At 38.0% G+C, this 18,621-nt stretch overlaps 1 protein-coding gene across 4 annotated transcripts in view; it reads left to right on the forward strand.

Moving 5' to 3' along the window:
• Window positions 1–18,621, forward strand: part of PSEN1 (presenilin 1) — a 75,050-nt gene that overhangs the window by 22,838 nt on the left and 33,591 nt on the right. For all 4 annotated transcript variants that reach the window (XM_030831610.2, XM_030831611.2, XM_060295004.2 and 1 more), the window contains 2 exons: window positions 9,600–9,853; window positions 12,181–12,322. In XM_030831610.2, coding sequence (XP_030687470.1) covers window positions 9,600–9,853; window positions 12,181–12,322 — 396 coding nt within the window. The remainder of the gene's footprint in view (window positions 1–9,599; window positions 9,854–12,180; window positions 12,323–18,621) is intronic.

Raw genomic sequence — 18,621 nt, forward strand, 5'->3', positions numbered from 1 at the left:
AGAATTTTATATAAATGAAATCATATAGGACATACTCTTTTGAGAGGCTTTTTCATTGAGTATAACTCCTTCTAGTCAAGATTCATCAGTCTTATAGCATGTGGCAGTAGTTCCTTTTTATTGCTGTGTTGTATTCCATTATATAGATATACCACAGGTTTTTTTGTTTTGTTTTTTTTTATCCCTTCACTTGTTCATGGGTATTTGCATTGTTTCTGGTTTTGGGTTATTACAAATAAGGCTGTTGTGGATGTTTGTGTACAGATCTTTGAATAGACATAATTCTTTCATTTATTTTGAGTGAATACCTAAGAGTAGAACATGATCCAATGTAGAAGGTATATATGTAGTTTTTTAAGATACTGTCAAACAGTTTTCCCAATTGGTTGTATAATTTTGCACCAGCAGCATATGAGAGTTCCAGTTCCTCCACATCCTCATCAGCCCTTGGTACAGTCAGTCTTTTCAGTTTCTCAGACATTCTAGTGGGTGGGTACTAATATCATTGTGGTTTTAGTTTGCATTTCTCTGAATAATTATGTTAAGTATCTCTTCCTGTGCTTGTCATCCTAATATCTTTGGTGAAGTATCTGTTCAAATCTCTTACTCAATTTTTAAATTGGGTTGTTTGTTTTCTTTTTCTTTCTTGTTTTTTTGGAGGGGGTTGTTTTATTGAGTTTTGAGAGTTCTTTATATATTCCAGATACAAGTCTTCTATGATATATATGATTTGCAAACATTTTCTCCCAGTCTATGGCTTGTCTTTTTATTTTCTTAACAGTGTTTTTTAAAGCGCAGAGATAGATCAGTTCAAATATTGATAAAGTCCCTTTTATCTATTTTTCCTTTTGTGGATCTTCCTTTTCTTTATGTCATACCTGAGAAATCTTACTTAACTCAAGTTCTCAAAAGTTTTTTCTTACATTACTTTCTTCTGGAAACTGTAGTTTTAGGTTTTACATTTAGGTCTGTATTGTAAGTATAATTTTTTGTATATGGTATGAGGTATGGATCACAGTTCAATTTTCTCCATTTGGATATCCAGTTGTTTCAGCGTCATTTGTTGAAAAAGACTATCCTTTCTCCACTGAATTGCCTTTGCACCTTTGGGAAAAATCAGCTGTGCATATGTGTCAGGCTGTTTCTGGGCTCTCTGTTTTGTTATTTGTGCCAATATTACATTTTTTGATAACCATAACTGTATAAGAAGTCTTGTGGCATTAGTTCTCCAACTTTCATTGTTTTGGATATCCTAGGTCCTTTATTTACATATTAACTTAATAAACATTTCTACAGAAAAGCCAATTGAGGTTGCATTGAACCTTCAGATCACTCGGTAGGGGGGTGAGGGGGTGGCGTTGGTAGAATTGACACGTTAACAATATTGAGTCTTTCAATCCATGAATACACAGTATAGCTCTACGTTTATCAAAAATTTAGGTCTTTAAAAAATTTATTTTAATTGTGATAAATGACATGACATAAATTTTAAACTTTACCATCTTAACCATTTTTAAGTGTACAGTTCAGTAGTGTTAACTATATTCACATTCTGGCACAGTAGATTTCTAGAACTTTTTCAACTTGCAAAACTGATACTCTGCACCTATTGAACAACTCCCTATTTCCCCATCTCCACAGCCCCTAGCAACCACAGTTATACTTTTATTTGAGTTGGACTACTTTAGATACTTCATATAAGTGGAATCATGCAGTATTTGTCTTTTTGTGATTTGCTTATTTCACAGTATAATGTCCTCAAGATTCATCCATGTTTCAGCAAGTGACACGATTTCCTTCTCTTTTCTTTTTTTTTCTTTTTTTTTTTTTTTTTTTGCGGTACGCGGGCCTCGCACTGTTGTGGACTCTCCCGTTGTGGAGCACAGGCTCCGGACGCGCAGGCTCAGCAGCCATGGCTCACGGGCCCAGCCGCTCCGCGGCATGTGGGATCTTCCCGGACCAGGGCACGAACCCGTGTCCCCTGCATCGGCAGGCGGACTCTCAACCACTGCGCCACCAGGGAAGCCCGATTTCCTTCTCTTTTAAGGCTGAATAATATTCCATTGTACATATGTATCACATTTCCTTTATCTGTCTATTGATAGACATTTGAGTTTCTTCTGTCTCCTGGCTCTTGTGAATAATGCTGCAGTGATCATGGGTGCACAAATATCTCTTTGAAATACTACTTTTAATTCTTTTGGATATGTAACTAGAAGCAGGGTTGCTGAATCATATGACAATTCTGTTTTTAATTTTTTTGAGGAACCTGCGTACTGTTTCCTATAGCGGCTGTACCATTTTACATTCCCGCCAACAGGGCTTCAATTTCTCTGCACCCTTGCTAATACTTGTTATTTTCTGTTTTTTTGGTAGTAGCCATCCTAATGCATATAAGATATCTCATTTTAGTTTTCATTTGAATTTCTCTGATGAATAGTGATATTGAGCATCTTTTCTTATGCTTGTTGGCCGTTTGTATATATTCTTTGGAGAAATGTCTATTCAAATCTTTTGCCATTTTAAAATCAGATTATTTGTTTCTTTGTTGTTAAATTTTAGGAGTTCTTTATATGTTCTGGATATTAACCTATTATCAGGTATGTAATTTGCAAACATTTTCTTCCATTATGTGGTTGCCTTTTTACTGTTTGTTTCTTTGATGCACAGAAGTTTTAAAGTTTGATGTAGTCCTATTTGTCTATTTTTTCTTTTGATCTTTAATTTCTCTTAGCAATATTTTATAGTTTTCAGTGTACACATATATTTGGGGTTCCTCAAGACCATGCTCAGGTTCAGTGATCAGGTAGTAGAAGGACCCACAGATCTCAGAAAAGCCGTTATACTCACTGTTACAATTTATTACAGTGAAAAGGCAAAGATTAAAGTTAGCTACAGAAAAAGGCACAAAGGGCAAGGATCCAGGAGACACCAGGCCCAAGCTTCCAGTTGTCCTCTCCCAATGGAGTCATGCGAACAGTGTTTAATTCTCCCAGGAACAGTGTGAGACAACATGCACGGAGTATTGCTCACCAGGGAAGCATACTTGAGCCTTGGTGTCCAGGAGTTTTATTGGGGGTTGGTCATGTAGACATGTCTGAACATAGTTCTGTAGCCCCTTCTAAGGTCAAGCAGATACCATGTAGCCCAAAATTCCCACCATGGATCACATTGTTAATAATGTGACCCAAGGCCTCATGTAAACAGAAACACTCTTAACAGGTAGCCTATTCCAAGGGCTTAGAGATTATCTCCTAGGAAGCAGACGAGATCTTTCTTTGGTGTGTGCAGGGTTTGGACACCCCTGACCTGCTGAGTTAATCCTTTACAGTACCAAAGCCCTTTCACATCTTTTCATCCTTCAGGTCTCAGCTCAAATGTCACTTCCTCAGAAAGATATTCTCTGGTCACATTACTTGAAAGTAGTCCCATTCTATGTATTTATCACATCACCCTATTATAGTACTGTTCCAATCTGTAATTATCTTGTTTATTATCTGTCTTCCCCTGCTTGAAATCATTTCATGAGGGCAGACTTGTTGACTGCTATATCCTTGTACATTCACTTTTTTAAATTAATAAGTTTTAATTAAAACAAAGTACCATAAGCCAAATAGAAAGATGACAAAGGATATGAATACTTAGTTCATTAAAAAAAATACTCAGGGCTTCCCTGGTGGCGCAGTGGTTGAGAGTCCACCTGCCGATGCAGGGGACACGGGTTCGTGCCCCGTTCCGGGAGGATCCCACATGTTGCGGAGCGGCTGGGCCTGTGAGCCATGGCCGCTGAGCCTGTGCTCTGCAGCGGGAGAAGCCACAACAGTGAGAGGCCTGCATACCGCAAAAAAAAAAAAAAAAAAAAAAAAAAACCTCATCTTTTCTAATAATAAGAGACGTAAAAGTTAAAATTACACTGAGATCCCATATTTTAATACCTATCAAACTGGTATAAATTCAGGCCTCTCATAGCTTACTATGTTGACAAGAGCTTGTTGAAACAGGCACTCTCCTGCATTGCTTAGACTTTAAACTGGTACAACCCATAAAGAGGGCTATTTGGCAGTATAAATCAGGATTTCAAATGTGTGTATACTTTGACCCCGTACTTTTACTTTTACTTCAGGGAATTTATCCTGCAAATATGCCCCCATACACGTGAAGTAACTTACAGGGGGCATTCATTGCAGCAGTGTTTGGAACAGCAAAAAGTTGGAAACAAGTTTAATGTCCATCATTAGAGGATTGGCCTATTAAATTATGATATAGTCATATACTAACTATACAGCTGGCTAAAAAAAAATTTTTTTTAGAAAATAAGGATATTCTTTACTGATGTGTAAAAAACTCTCTAAGATACATAGTTCAAAAAAGAAAGCAAAGTACAGGACAGTGCATTTATTGTGCTACCATTTGTGTGGACAAGGGGAATGAGAATATATATTTGTATTTGCTTGTATATGCATAAGGAAACTTTAAAAAGATTTGCCGAGAACAGTGACAGTGGTAACCTGGGGGATTAGGAAACTAAGTAGATAGTTAAGTGGGAGGTTTTTTACTGTATACTTCCTGGCTTTAGAACCGTATGTATGTTTTACCTGTTTAAATAAATAAATTATACTTTAAAAGACAATAATATGGTTAGTTTTTAAAACAGTATCTGAAGTATTACTATAAAGATGAAGGGGTGTGTGTGTGTATATGAGAGAGAGAGAGAGAGAGAGAGAGAGGGAAACAATGCTCTAGTATCCCCGTATCAGCTCCAGGGGCAGGGCAGGGTGGGGCTCGCTAATGTTCATCATAAACCGGAACATCCAGTAGAGTACCATAAACAGGCATTTTATGATTGCCGCTTTCATGCTAGGCTCACCCAGTTACAGCTCACGTAGGCTGGTAGGACAGCTGTGGTGCCATAGCAAGAACTCAGGTTTTGAAGCAAGAGACTTGGATTTGATTCCTGCCTCTGCTGTTTTCTGGCTGTGAGATTTTGGACCAGTTGCTTTAGTGTTCATCTGCCAAAACCTCCCAATATATGAAAAGAATAAATAAGATGACGTGAGAGTGCTTTGTAAATTATATAAGTACTTTATATCAATTATATAATACTAAATTATATAAATGCTTTGTAAATACTCTATAAAGGGAGCTGTTATTACTTGCATTTTAGTTTATATTGAACATTAATCAGCCCATCAAGTTGGTCGTAATTGTATTGCTGAATATTAGTCACAAACATAACATTCTTAGCGTATGACGTAGTCACCTCCTTCTAAGAAAATAGAAGTATGAATTCCCTCAACCCTCCTGCTCCTCAGCTATCAATCACACTATACCCGTGTTTTCCAGATCCCACCTTCCTCATAACCATTTCCTTCCTACTGAACTTTAGTGACTTGTGTTCGGCAAAAATTATCTTTCTTGGTGAGTGGTATACATATTTCTATCTTTTGTGCTTTGCAGTAGTTTCCTTTCCGCTCCTCATAGGGCTTGAGTCTTCATAAATGTTTTCTCCATGAGGTCAGACTGAGGCAGAGGGCACCAGTGCCTTTGTAAGGCCAACTTTTCTCTCTCCTTCTCTTATCCGCCATTTATCCCTTACCCTGTTTCATTAATTATCGTCTCTCTGTCTTGTATCATCACCCTTTTACTCTAATCCTAATTCTATACTTTGACCTGACAAGTATGCTTAAGTCTCTAAAATAACTTTTTCAAATTTGAATCCCTTCTGTTGTCACTTCTTTTGTTTTTGTTTTTGTTTTACTTCAAGGAATGATTGCCTCTAATTTCTCAGTTTCCATTCAATCCCCAGTCCATTATGATTTATGAATAACCTGCTGCTTCTCTCGTTGGTCGTCATCCCACTCTGTATTTTTCCTTCCACAGCTGTTGTAGTACATTAATGACCAACATGTCCATCTATACTTTCTCCCTGAGATTTCATCCACTTGCATAGCAATGGAAACTAATGACTTCCCCCAACTCTCTTCTGAGCTTGAAATTCTTATTAACTGCCTTTGGACTTTCCTGCCTGGTTGTAGGTACTTCAGATTCACCTATCTCCCTAACTAAAATCTCTCTCCTCTCCTCTAGCCTGCTCATCTTCTTGTGTTCCCTATATCTATCAATGCCATCACCACCTTCCTAGTCCCTTATGCCTAAACCTCCAGAGTCATCCTTGACTCCTTCCTGACCATTCACATGTAATTTGCCACAAAGCCCTGTCAATTCCACTTCTGAAATATTCTTCTCATACCCCTCCTATTTTCCATCGTCACTCAGTCAAGTTTCTTGAAAATGAAACATAATCTGATGTGTCACTTCCTCAACCTTAACAATTTTTATGACTCTGTTTCCTACAGGACAAAGGTTGAAGTCCCTGGCATGGCAAACAAGGTTCTTTACAACCTGTTCCTAACCTTCCTTTCCTGCCATCAGCCCTGACCACCCTATCCTCCAGCCCCCTCAGGAGTACTCACTGATTTTCTGCATAGGCCTGTGCCACTCTACATGTTGTCTCTGCCAGGAGCCCATTCACTTTCTGCTCAAGAATTATATCTTTTATGTTGTGTTTCTTTTTTATTTTATTTTATTCTTAATTTTTTATTGACATATAGTTGATTTACAATGTTGTGTTAGTTTCAGGTGTATAGCAAAGTGATTGTTATACATATATATATATTTTTTTTTCTTTTTCAGATTATTTTCCATTGTGGTTTATTACAGGGTATTGAATATAGTTCCCTGTGCTATACAGTAGGACTTTGTTGTTTATCTGTTTTATTTATAGTAGTTTGTATCTACTAATCCCAAACTTCTAATTTATCCCTCCTCCACCCCCTTTCTCCTTAGGTAACCATAAGTTTGTTTTCTATGTCTGTGGGTTTGTTTCTGTTTTGTAAATATGTTCATTTGTATCATATTTTAGATTCTGCATATAAGTGAGATCATATGATACTTGTCTTTCTCTTTCTGATTTACTTCACTTTGCATGATAATCTCTAGGTCCATCCATGTTGCTGCAAATGGCATTATTTCATTCTTTTTTATGGCTGAGTAATATTCCATTGTGTGTGTGTGTGTTGCATATATGTATATGCCACATCTTCTTTATCCATTCATTTGTTTTTCTTTTTTTTTCTTTTTTTTTTTTTTTGCGGTACGTGGGCCTCTCACTGTTGTGGCCTCTCCCGTTGCGGAGCACAGGCTCCGGACGCGCAGGCTCAGTGGCCATGGCTCACGGGCCCAGCCGGTCCGCGGCATGTGGGATCTTCCTGGACCAGGGCATGAACCTGTGTCCCCTGCATCGGCAGGCGGACTCTCAACCACTGCGCCACCAGGGAAGCCCCCATTCATTTGTTGATGGACATTTAGGTTGCATCCGTATCTTGGTTAGTAAACAGTGCTGCTGTGAACATTGGGGTGCATGTATCTTTTCAAATTAGAGTTTTGTCTGGATATATGCCCAGGAGTGGGATTGCTGGATCATATGGCAACTCTATTTTTAGTTTTTCAAGGAACCTCCAGACTGTTTTCCATAGTGGCTGTACCAATTTACATTCCCACCATATGTTGCCTTTCTTGATCATACAAAATTAATCAGTCCTGTAGCACTTTGTTCACATCTCTAGTATAACATTTCTCCTATGTTAAAACTATCTCATGAGCTACTTAAGGACAGCACCTAGATCTTTTTAATTTCAGTATTGCCACAGCAGAATACCTGGAATATAGAATTCCGATTACTTGTGGAATGAATAAATTGAAAGTCAAAGGAAAGAGAAAGCCCACATTGAGTGTGCAGAGCTTCCATGTTGTCTTGTGAATGGCAAATTGAGAGGGCGTTAAAAACTTGATTTCTGCAGTCTGTTACACCTAGGTTCAAACCATTTCTGTAACACTTACTAGCCTTGCCTGTAAAGTGGTGATGATGAGGTGGCTGTGAGAATTAAATGTAAAACACACCTCAGGGCTCCCCTGGTGGCCTGGTGGTTGAGACTCTGCACTCTCACAGCCAAGGGCACGGGTTCAGTCCCTGGTCGGGGAACTATGATCCTGCAAGCCGTGCAGTGCAGCCAAAAAAAAAAAAAAAAAAAGGACATATCACAATCCGTAGTACCTTGTAATAATTTTAAGCTATTATTAAGCATGTTATGTATTTTTATTGAATAATAGTATTCCTCTGTAGTGATACTTGGTTAAACTCTAGTCAGAAATGAGGTACAAGAGTGGCATGTTCTCACATGAGCTTCCTCAGAGAACCCTGTCTTAACCGAGCTGATTTTATCTTATCAGCAACAGTGACTATCAGTCTACTTCCATCTCCTGTTTTATTTACTTCTCTGTTATTTTTCTCCTTTTGTCTTATTATTTTTATTTTGCTGTTGTTGTTAGTGCTCTTGGGATTCATCCTACCCTTTACAAAAAGTGAGTTTTAGATACAGTAATACCAAAAAGGAAACTGAACTTGAAGAATAGGAAAGGATAAACCCAGGATAAGGATTTATAAGTAACAAAGTGGTGGTTAGCTTAAGAGGAAAGTAGAATCTAAGGAAGTTCTACTTCCATTCCTTTATTCATCACATATTTATTGTTCTCTTCCTCTATACAGGGCAAGATGGGAATGGGGTGGGGACAGGGTGGGAGGGCATCAGAATTAAGTCGTAGTTTCTCTCTGTAAAGGTATTTTTTAATTGAATATTTTTTTGAGATAACTGTAGATGGTAAGAAATAATACCGAGAGATCCCTCATAAATCACTTCAAGGATTTTTAAGTCTTATTAATAATGAAGGTGAGGGACTTCCCTGGTGGTGCAGTGGTTAAGAATCTGCCTACCAGTGCAGGGGACATGGGTTTGAGCCCTGGTTCGGGAAGACCCCACATGCCGCGGAGCGACTAAGCAACTAAACCCATGCACCACAGCTACTTAGCCTGCACTCCAGAGCCCGCGAGTCACCGCTGCTGAGCCCGCATGCCACAACTACTGAAACCCGCGCATCTAGAGCCCGTGCTCTGCAACAAGAGATGCCACCGCCATGAGAAGCCCACACACCGCAACGAAGAGTAGCCCCCGCTCACCGCAACTAGAGAAAGCTTGCGTGCAGCAACAAAGACCCAATGCAGCCAAAAGTAAATAAATAAATATATATATTAAAAAAAATAATGAAGGTGAGATAGTTCCTTGTATAACTGATATGAAACCACAGGTAGAAAGCACTTCACAATTTTGAAAAAGGTGAGCGTACTCTGCTTGCAGCTGCAGCAAGTAAAGAAGGCTTCATGCAGGTGTCGTTTTTAAGTCAGACCTCAAAGGATGAGTACAATTGTATTAGGTTGAGAATGGAAGGTGAGAATGAGGTAAGCCATGAGTCAGGTGAAAGGGAGGACCTGGGTTCCTTCAGTGGACAGTGGTAAATAATCTTGGCTTTTAAACTGCATACTTCTTGTAAATTGATTCTTTCTTGCCTCAGGTTTTTGGAACTCATGTAATAAGGGGCCTGTTGATAATCTCGGGTCTAATCATTAAATTTTCTGTTTTTGATGCAGAGCACCTTGATTCTACTGGGAGTCTAATTTACTGAACAAGTCTCTCTTGTGCTTTTAGAATGACAGTAGAGAGCGGCATGAGCACGGCAGCGAGAGGCGGAGGCATGGCAACTCTGAGTCGTTATCCAATGGCCGAGCCCCCGGTAACTCACAGCAGGTGGTGGAACAAGAGGAAGAGGAAGATGAGGAGCTGACGTTGAAATATGGCGCCAAACATGTGATCATGCTCTTTGTCCCCGTGACTCTCTGTATGGTGGTGGTCGTGGCCACCATCAAATCAGTCAGCTTTTATACCCGGAAGGATGGGCAGCTGTACGTATGAGTATTGTGTATCATTATGCTCAAGGCCAGCGTACTGTCCTTCATAGCGTGTCATCACCACCTTGAAGGCCTCTGCACTGAAGGGACATGAAGGCTAGGGAGTCCATCCTCTCTGATGGCCAAAAGCAGATGATGCTTTAAGTAGAGAAAATGAAAGCTGCAGAATTATATTTTTCATGTGGTGTCCCTAGATAGGGTTGAACTTATTTGGAATTGAACAGTTGAGTAGTGATTTTACCACCTCAGGACCACGGGGCCCATTGTTCTTCTCCCTGGAATGTTCTTTTCATTTTCTAACTTTGGTGGATTAATTCCTATCATCCTTCTCATCTTGGCTTAAATGTTAAATCCTAAAAGATAACTTCCCTGATCCTCCTAACAGAATTAGGTCCTTCCTGGTATCCTTTCTCATAGCAACCTGTTCTTTTTTCACTTGTTACGATATGCAAGTATTTATTTATTTTCATTATTTAATGCTTGGTTTCCTTCTGTACTACGAGGCCTGTGAGGAAACTTTATTTCCAGGGTGAGGTATGTAATAAATGCTCAGCAAAAAAAAAAAGTTGTTCAATGAAAGGATGAAGAAGCAATGCAGGCTGGCACTGTTTGTGGAACTGTCATGTAGATTCCTCTGGTGCCGTTGGTGTCGACCCTTTGTCTCCAAGAAAAATGCTTTGATTCATATGTCACCTAGTTCTGTCTCTAGGACTTTTGTGGGGCTCAAAAAGTTTTAAATGAATTTTGAAATTGGCGAGTGTCTGGAAAACTCTGTGGGGTTCTGAAAGCCAAGCTTTTAACCTTTTGGGAGCAAGGGTAAGACAGTGAGTGAAGGACAGGGATTGGAAACAATAACCAAAAGAGGTTGGGGAATATTATCTCTGTAAGTTAGAGTTAGGTTTGGCTGCATATTAAAGAACAGGGGTTAGCAAGCTATGCCCCACAGGCCAGATCTGCCTGCCGCCTCCTTTTGTAAATGAAGTTTTATTGGAACGCTGCCATGTCCATTCGTTTATATATTGTCTATGGCTGCTTTCAGACTACAGTGGCAGAGTTGAGTGGTTGCAACAGAGACCATATGACACACAAAGCTTAAAATATTTACTCTCTAGTTTTTTACAGAAAGTTTGCTGAGCCCATTATAGAAAATCAAAACAGGGAATTCCCTGTGGTTAGGGAACTGCCGGGGCCCAGCTTCGATCCCTGGTTGGGGAACTAAGATCCTGCAAGCCGTGTGGTGCGGCCAAAAGAAAGAAAATCAAGACATCTGGTTTGAATGGTGCACACATTTTCTCTGTCTCCCACAGAGTAGTGCAGAGGTAGTAGTTCAGATTGTGTAGTGGCTTCTCTTCATCAAGGACTGAGGCTCCTTTGTCCCTTCTTTTTTGGCTTCTACCCTCTAGGTTATTTCGGGGTCCAGTATCGGTACTGGAGCCCCAGCCTTCATTCAGACAGCAGGAAGGAGTGGGGGAGAAAAGGACATGAGACGTGACTCTCAGCAGAACTAACTCCTCCCTTAGAAGTTCCACACAACACATCTGCCTATAACTCATTGGCCATTAGTTATTCTCATGGCCACACATAACTGTAGGGGAGGCAGAAATAAAGTCTTCTACTGGGAACATTGGTACCTGGGATAAAAGTGTTTTTATGTGAATGAGAAGCAAGGGCAAGCTGGATATGTGACATTATCTCCAGACAGCTTCAGTTGCAGTCACCGTACAGATGAAGGATAATTATCAGCCATTCTACCTTCCTCTGACAACCACTTGTAGCCTAGGTAGTTTATGGCAGAATCTGGTACCTTTTTTTTTTTTTTAATGTTTTCGGAGTATAGTTGCTTTACAATGTTGTGTTGGTTTCTGCTGTACAGCAAAGTGAATCAGCTATACATATACATATATCCCCTCTTTTTCGGATTTCCTTCCCATTTAGGTCACCACAGAGCACTGAGTATAGAGTTCTCTGTGCTGTGTAGTAGGTTCTCATTGGTTATCAGAATCTGGTACTTTAACAAATCACTAATAAGCTGTGGAGAAAGAACATTTGATGAGGTAATTATTTTGGTATAAATCATCCACTAGATGGAGCCAGTGTCTGGCTCACATAGGTCCACCTCCATATTTTACCTATCTCCTTTTATTTTGAAGGACTTATTTTAGCATATAGCTATTTTTATTAGGTTAAAAACTCTTGGTTAGATTGATGAGATGGAAAAACGTGACTTATATCAGTTGAATCGGAAACAAAACTGGTGTTGGAGAGCATGTAGTTTGGAATCTCCATTAACACTTACCTGGGGCTTTTGTGTTTTATTTTAGAATCTATACGCCATTCACAGAAGACACCGAGACTGTGGGGCAGAGAGCCCTGCACTCAATTCTGAATGCTGCTATCATGATCAGCGTCATTGTCATCATGACTATTCTCCTGGTGGTTCTATATAAATACAGGTGCTATAAGGTGAGCATGAGACACAGAGCTTTGCTTTCCACCATCTTCTTTTCATGGTTGGATTTTGTTGTCACCTTACTTGGTCTAGTAAGGGAAAAGATCTTATATTCTAGAACTAAGTTAATTTTTAGTTTCCCCCCTCATCTGTGGAACATTTAAAAAATACAAAAAGGCATAAATGAAAAACAAATGTTTTCATATAATATCACACTCTAAATGGTTTTAATGTTTTGATTTGCTGTATACTTGACATTCCAGAAGGATATATCCTGAACCTTTGTGAATTCCCTCATTGACAGATAGCACTGTAGCATATAATTGTCTCCATAAAATAACTTATAACTACAAAAATTCAGATTCTCAACTTGAGTACAGAACAGCAAAGCCACCTTCAGCTGCTGTTGTTAAACTCATTGATGACTGGCCGAATTCCCGGTTCTAAATTCGTAGGTGTCCATTCCCTCTCTCTCTTCTGCAGGAACACAAATTCTTTACTTGGGAAACAAAGGCAGGGGAGGTTGTGCAGGAAAGACACAGGCCCAGCCCGCCCAGCCTCTGGTCCCCTACCTCACTCTCTACCTAAGTGACTTGCTTGTGAATTTCAGCTACCTGGCACGTGTTTCAGATTCATGCCTCAGAAAAAGGACAGATTATTACAGGTCATGAACTTTTAGGCTCATTCTCAAATAAAAGAAATATTAACTTTTCAAATATTGAATTCTACTCTCTTTTTAGTATTTACTTCTGTATATTCTTTAACATGGTTAAAATCAAATGCATAATCAGTATGTGTCCTTTTTTAACTTTTACTTTGGCATAAGCATTTTTCCATATTATAAATTCTTAGCAAATATGTCTAATGGTTACATAATATTTGACTCAATGAGTGTATTGTGATTCACTTCCCCCAATTTGGACATTTAAGTTGTTTCCAGATTTTTGCTCTTCTAAAAAGCAATGAATGTCTTTATGCATAGAACTTTTCTGTTTTTCAAATTATTTCCTTAGGGTAAAATCCTAGGCACAAAATTTCTGGAGCAAATTATCTGCATATTTTTAACTGTCTTGCTATGCAGAATTTTGTTTTCAAGATGATAGTATCAATTTGTACTTAACACTCGTAGTGAAAGAGGCTGTCTTACCCCACCTTCACCAGCGTTTAATTTTTTTTTAAAAAATATGTGCTAACCCTCATAGGCAAAGCAAAAATGTCTTAATTTGCATTTAGTTGATTATTAATAAGATGGAATACTTTTTCAGTGTTCACAAACTCTAAAATTATACAGAGTTTAACCTTGTTTGTTGAGTGGGTGGAAGTATTAACCTAAGTGATGACCATTTGCAGTCTGACATCAGAATCTAGAGATTGAAGACAAAAGATGTGTGTGATGGCGACAGGCAGTCATCAACACTCAGAGAGCCAAAGAGCAAATGATGTAAACCCATGTTGAGAAGCATACTCCTCTCCCTGCTTAAATATGCTCATGTCTCAATTACTTTATCTTTTTTTTTCCACTATATATATTTGTTTACATATAAGTGTTTACCTGCCAGTTCCATTTCTCTGCTTTATTGGACTTTCTTTGTGACTTGTATCTGGAGTATATGCTACTTTTGTTCCTCACATGTTATTGGGAGTCACCTGGGGTTTTGCATTCTTCTTTGGTGTTAGGAGACCTCTTTCTGCTTTGCTAGCAGGAACTTAGAGGGCTTCTCCTGGAGCTCATAGTCTTGCTAATGTCCACTTGGGTTGTGTTGAGTTCAGGTGGAGGAGGGTAGTACTGGAGGGAAAGAGTGGTAAACTCATCGCTGGCTTCCTGGTACTTCTGACTCCCCAGCCTACTGGCAGCTGCACGCATTCGATCCAGGTTTTGTAGTTGTATTCGGTAGGTAGAACTAGAACTTACCCTGATGTATTTTTGGTCAGTTTTGTGCATATTTTAGTTAATGCTTCATATTAGACAATCTAAAAGGTTTATACTTAGCTGGATTTCCACGTTCACCCATTCATTTTTGTGTTGTTTTCTTTTGCTTTTTAATATTCAAGTCTTAGCAAACACAGCCAATTCTATAGAAACAAGTTGTTGATTTTGACTCCTAGTATAAAAATAAAAGGAGCTTTTGAGTCAGAAATTCAGAAACTTGCCAGGACCTGTTTGGAAATAAGCCCTGAGGATTTGTGTGTCAGTGGTTGATTGTGCAATGTCTTTGAGAAGCACAAGAAGCTAAAAGACCAAACAAACCTCAAAAAGGAAGAAATGGAAAAGGCAGTTAATTATTATATATCATTTGTTATAGATGAAACTGTATAGCTTCCTAAAGTCACATGATTTCTGGCCTAGATAGTTCAGTGTTTAGAGGAGATCCTTGCTGTTCTGTACTGAAGCAGGGGCTCTTTTCTTTCAGAGCCTTTAGCACAGGAAAGCTGAACTAGGGATTGTGGCAATATGAGAAAGGCCTGTTTTACCACCTGATGTTCTAGAAAAAGGGAAGGTGTTATTTAGTCATCATCAGAAGAGGCTTTGAATTTAGGTAATAATTCAGAAAATCATAACATTAGTGATTAACCTAAATAAGAAGACAATTTACAACCATTATTACAGGCAGAGTGCTAATATTTTTACCATATGAAGAGCAGTTACAAATAATTAAAATTATGAACATCCTAATAAGAAATTTAAAAAATCCAAGCAGAGAAATTATGAAGGAAATATAGATGGCCAGGAGAGGGAGAGGAAGAGAGAGGGAGAAAGAGGTGTATGTGTGTTTTCTCACTAGCAAAAAATATATATATTAAAATAACAAATTAACATATTTAACTTATTGACTTGGTGAAGGTTAATCAGGCCTTTTTTGTGGAGTCACTAAGCCAGTATGTATCAATAGTCAGTAATTAGAAAATGTTTGTACACTTTGGTTCTGTATTTTGCTTTCATGATTTATCCCAAAGAGTTAAAAATACTGGAAAATATTTGCATACTAGATATTACTCCTAGCATAAAATATAATTGGAAAAAGAAGGAAAACCCCACAAATTCCATGCATAAGGGAAAAGTTAAATTGTGGGTTCATGCATGTAAGTAGACTATTATTTAGTTATTTAAAAATCATATTTTAAAAAAATATTTGGTGGGATGAGAATTTGTCTTTAATAAAAAATTAATTTAAAAAGCAGAATGTAAGATTTTCTATTACCTGATTATAATTTTTTTTTAAGGTCTTTGCATATGCAGACAGAAAACATGTCTGAAAGGAAATGTTAATGTCAACTTTGGTTCTCATTGGTCAGTGGGAATTGTTTTTTCTTTTAGTGTTTCTATATTTTCTATATGTTATAAGCATATGTTACTTTGTATTCAGAAAAATGCTGTTTTTTTTAAAATAAAAAACATTTCCATGTTCCCTTGCCCTTTCCCCCATAAAACAAGGTAAAAAGCATTTCTTAAGAAAGTGGAGGATTTCTTGTACATAATATTTAGTCTAACCCTTAATTTGGAGCTCAGTATGGAATACCAGTGTACATCTCCCACTCTTTAAAGTTTTTCTGTTTTGTAATATTTTATATACTTTTTAGTTTTATAACTTGGATTATTTCTAAAGCTAAGACTTGTGATGGGCTGGGATGCAGGTGGGAAGATTCATTTCTGCTTATTATTTTTTTTTTTTGCAGCTGAACTAGAGTAAGGACTCCTTTTAGAATATTTTGCTAAAGTTGAAGTACTTAGAGGGAAATGTACAGGTGTCTTCAGTTTACTTTGATATGTATTAAAATGGGCTAATGGGTGGAGAGATGGATAGACGTGTTGCAAAGCAAGTACAGCAAAATGTGAATGGTAGAATTTTGGTGGTATCTGGGCAGTGGTTCACTGTGTGTTTGAAAAGTTTTAGAATGAAATGTTAGGGGAGGGGCTTCCCTGGTGGCGCAGTGGTTAAGAATCTGCCTGCCAATGCAGGGGACACGGGTTCGAGCCCTGGTCCGGGAAGATCCCACATGCCGCAGAGCAACTAAGCCCGTGCACCACAACTACTGAGCCTGTGCTCTAGAGTCCGCAAGCCACAACTACTGAAGCCCGTGTGCCACAACTACTGAAGCCTGCGTGCCTAGAACCTGTACTCTGCAACAAGAGAAGCCACCACAGTGAGAAGCCTGCGCCCCGCAACAAAGAGTAGACCCCGCTCACTGCAACTAGAGAAAGCCCACGTGCAGCAGCGAAGACCCAATGCAGCCAAAAATTAAATAAATGAATAAATAAATAAAATTTTTAAAAAATGTTACGGGAGGTTTTTATGGAGGAACACCAGATATTAAATTTGTTGTATTCGGATAGTCAATTTAGAATATTTAAATGTCAAAGGAATACCAGCTTTAGTGATGTAAAGCCACTCTTTTGACCTTTTCCCAAATTGTAACATTTTATAAAATTGTTTTAAAGAAAGAGAGAATTTTTAAGAAATTTTTTCTTCAAAGAATTAACAATCACAGATCACCTTGAGTGATCAAAATGGAACCACAAGACAAAATTAACATAGATTCTAATGTTAACGTTAGTAACAACTAGATTTTGATAGCTTAGAGTGAGATAATTGGAACAACTGGATCTGGGAGGCGTGGGGGGGAGTTTTTTTTTAAAAAAGAAGACAAAATAATATTCTTGATTTGGAGCTTTTCTTTTCTCCTTTTTCTTTAAGGTTTGATTTGGTCTTTTCTGATTAAGAGATATGTTTGGGAAAGTTGTTGATTAAATAACTCCTGTCATTAAACAGTAAAGTTCATTGAAAGCATAAAGCATATGGGTGTATCTACCTCAAAATAATTTCACTTTTGGTTAAAAATTACCTGACAATTTATCATGCTTCTCCATTCTATTTTTTAAAACCCCAGACTCTTTGGCTTGTATAGTATTTTCCCCAATATACTCATGACATAAAATTACCATAATTTTTTTTATCTTGTGTAATAGATTATAAAAATCTAGTTGTGGGGACTTCCCTGGCGGTCTAGTGGTTAAGACTCCACGCTTCCACTGCACGGGGCACGGGTTCGACCCCTCGTCGGGGAACTCAGATCCTGCATGCCACATGGCGTGGCCAAAGAAATTAATTATTTAATTAATTAAAAATCAGGTTCTGTTTCTCTCTCTCATATTAATAAGCTGTACATGAGTAATAATGACTAATATTTATATAGTTCTATATGAATTCTGCATAATATTAATGGACTGACATATAAGTGTTAACTTATTAATGAACCAAGTAAAATAAACATAGCATAGCAATACTTATTGAAACCTCAGATTCAATAATACTTTTTGAAACCTCAGAATATTCTTTTATCAAATGGTTATGTAATTTAGACAACCTGTTTTCTCTGTACAGTTAAAATATGTGTACATAGGTCACTTAACTGAATATCTGATTTTCAGTTTTATTGAATTTGATTTATCAATTATTTTATCAATTTATTATCAATTATTTATCAATTAATTTATTGTTTATATAAGAAATACATCAAAATTCCTCCATTGAAAATATCGCTGCTTTAAAGTTTAAATGTTAACTGTTGACTCTGTTGATAATTTTTTTTAATCAAAGTATAGTTAATTTACAGTATTATATTAGTTTCAGGTATACAGCATAGTGATTCGTTATTTTTACAGATTATACTCCATTAAAAGTTATTACAGGGCTTCCCTGGTGGCACAGTGGTTGAGAGTCTGCCTGCCAATGCAGGGGACACGGGTTTGTGCCCCGGTCCAGGAAGATCCCACATGCAGCGGAGCGGCTGGGCCCGTGAGCCATGGCCACTGAGCCTGCGCGTCTGGAGCCTGTGCTCCGCAACGGGAGAGGCCACAGCAGTGAGAGGCCCGCATACAGCAAAAAAAAAAAAAAGTTATTACAAGATAATGGCTATAATTCCATGTGCTATAAAATATATTCTTGTTGCTTATCTATTTTATACATAGTGGTTTGTACCTCCTAATCCCATACCCCTTATTTGTTTCTGTTTTTGTTTTTTTATTTTTATTGGAGTATAGTTGATTTACAATGTTGTGTTGGTTTCAGGAGTTCAGCAAAGTGAATCAGTTATATGTCTATATATATCCACTCTTTTTTTTTTTTCCAGATTCTTTCCCATATAGGCCATTACAGAGTATTGAGTAGAGTCCCCTGTGCTATACAGCAGGTTCTTATTAGTTATCTATCTTATATATAGTAGTGTGTATATGTCCATTCCACTCTCCCAGTTTATCCCTCCCCACCCTTATCCCCTGGTAACCATAAGTTTGTTTTCTACATCTATGAGTCTA

Source organism: Globicephala melas, chromosome 2 (genome assembly GCF_963455315.2).
Source record: "Globicephala melas chromosome 2, mGloMel1.2, whole genome shotgun sequence".
Taxonomy (NCBI): domain Eukaryota; kingdom Metazoa; phylum Chordata; class Mammalia; order Artiodactyla; family Delphinidae; genus Globicephala; species Globicephala melas.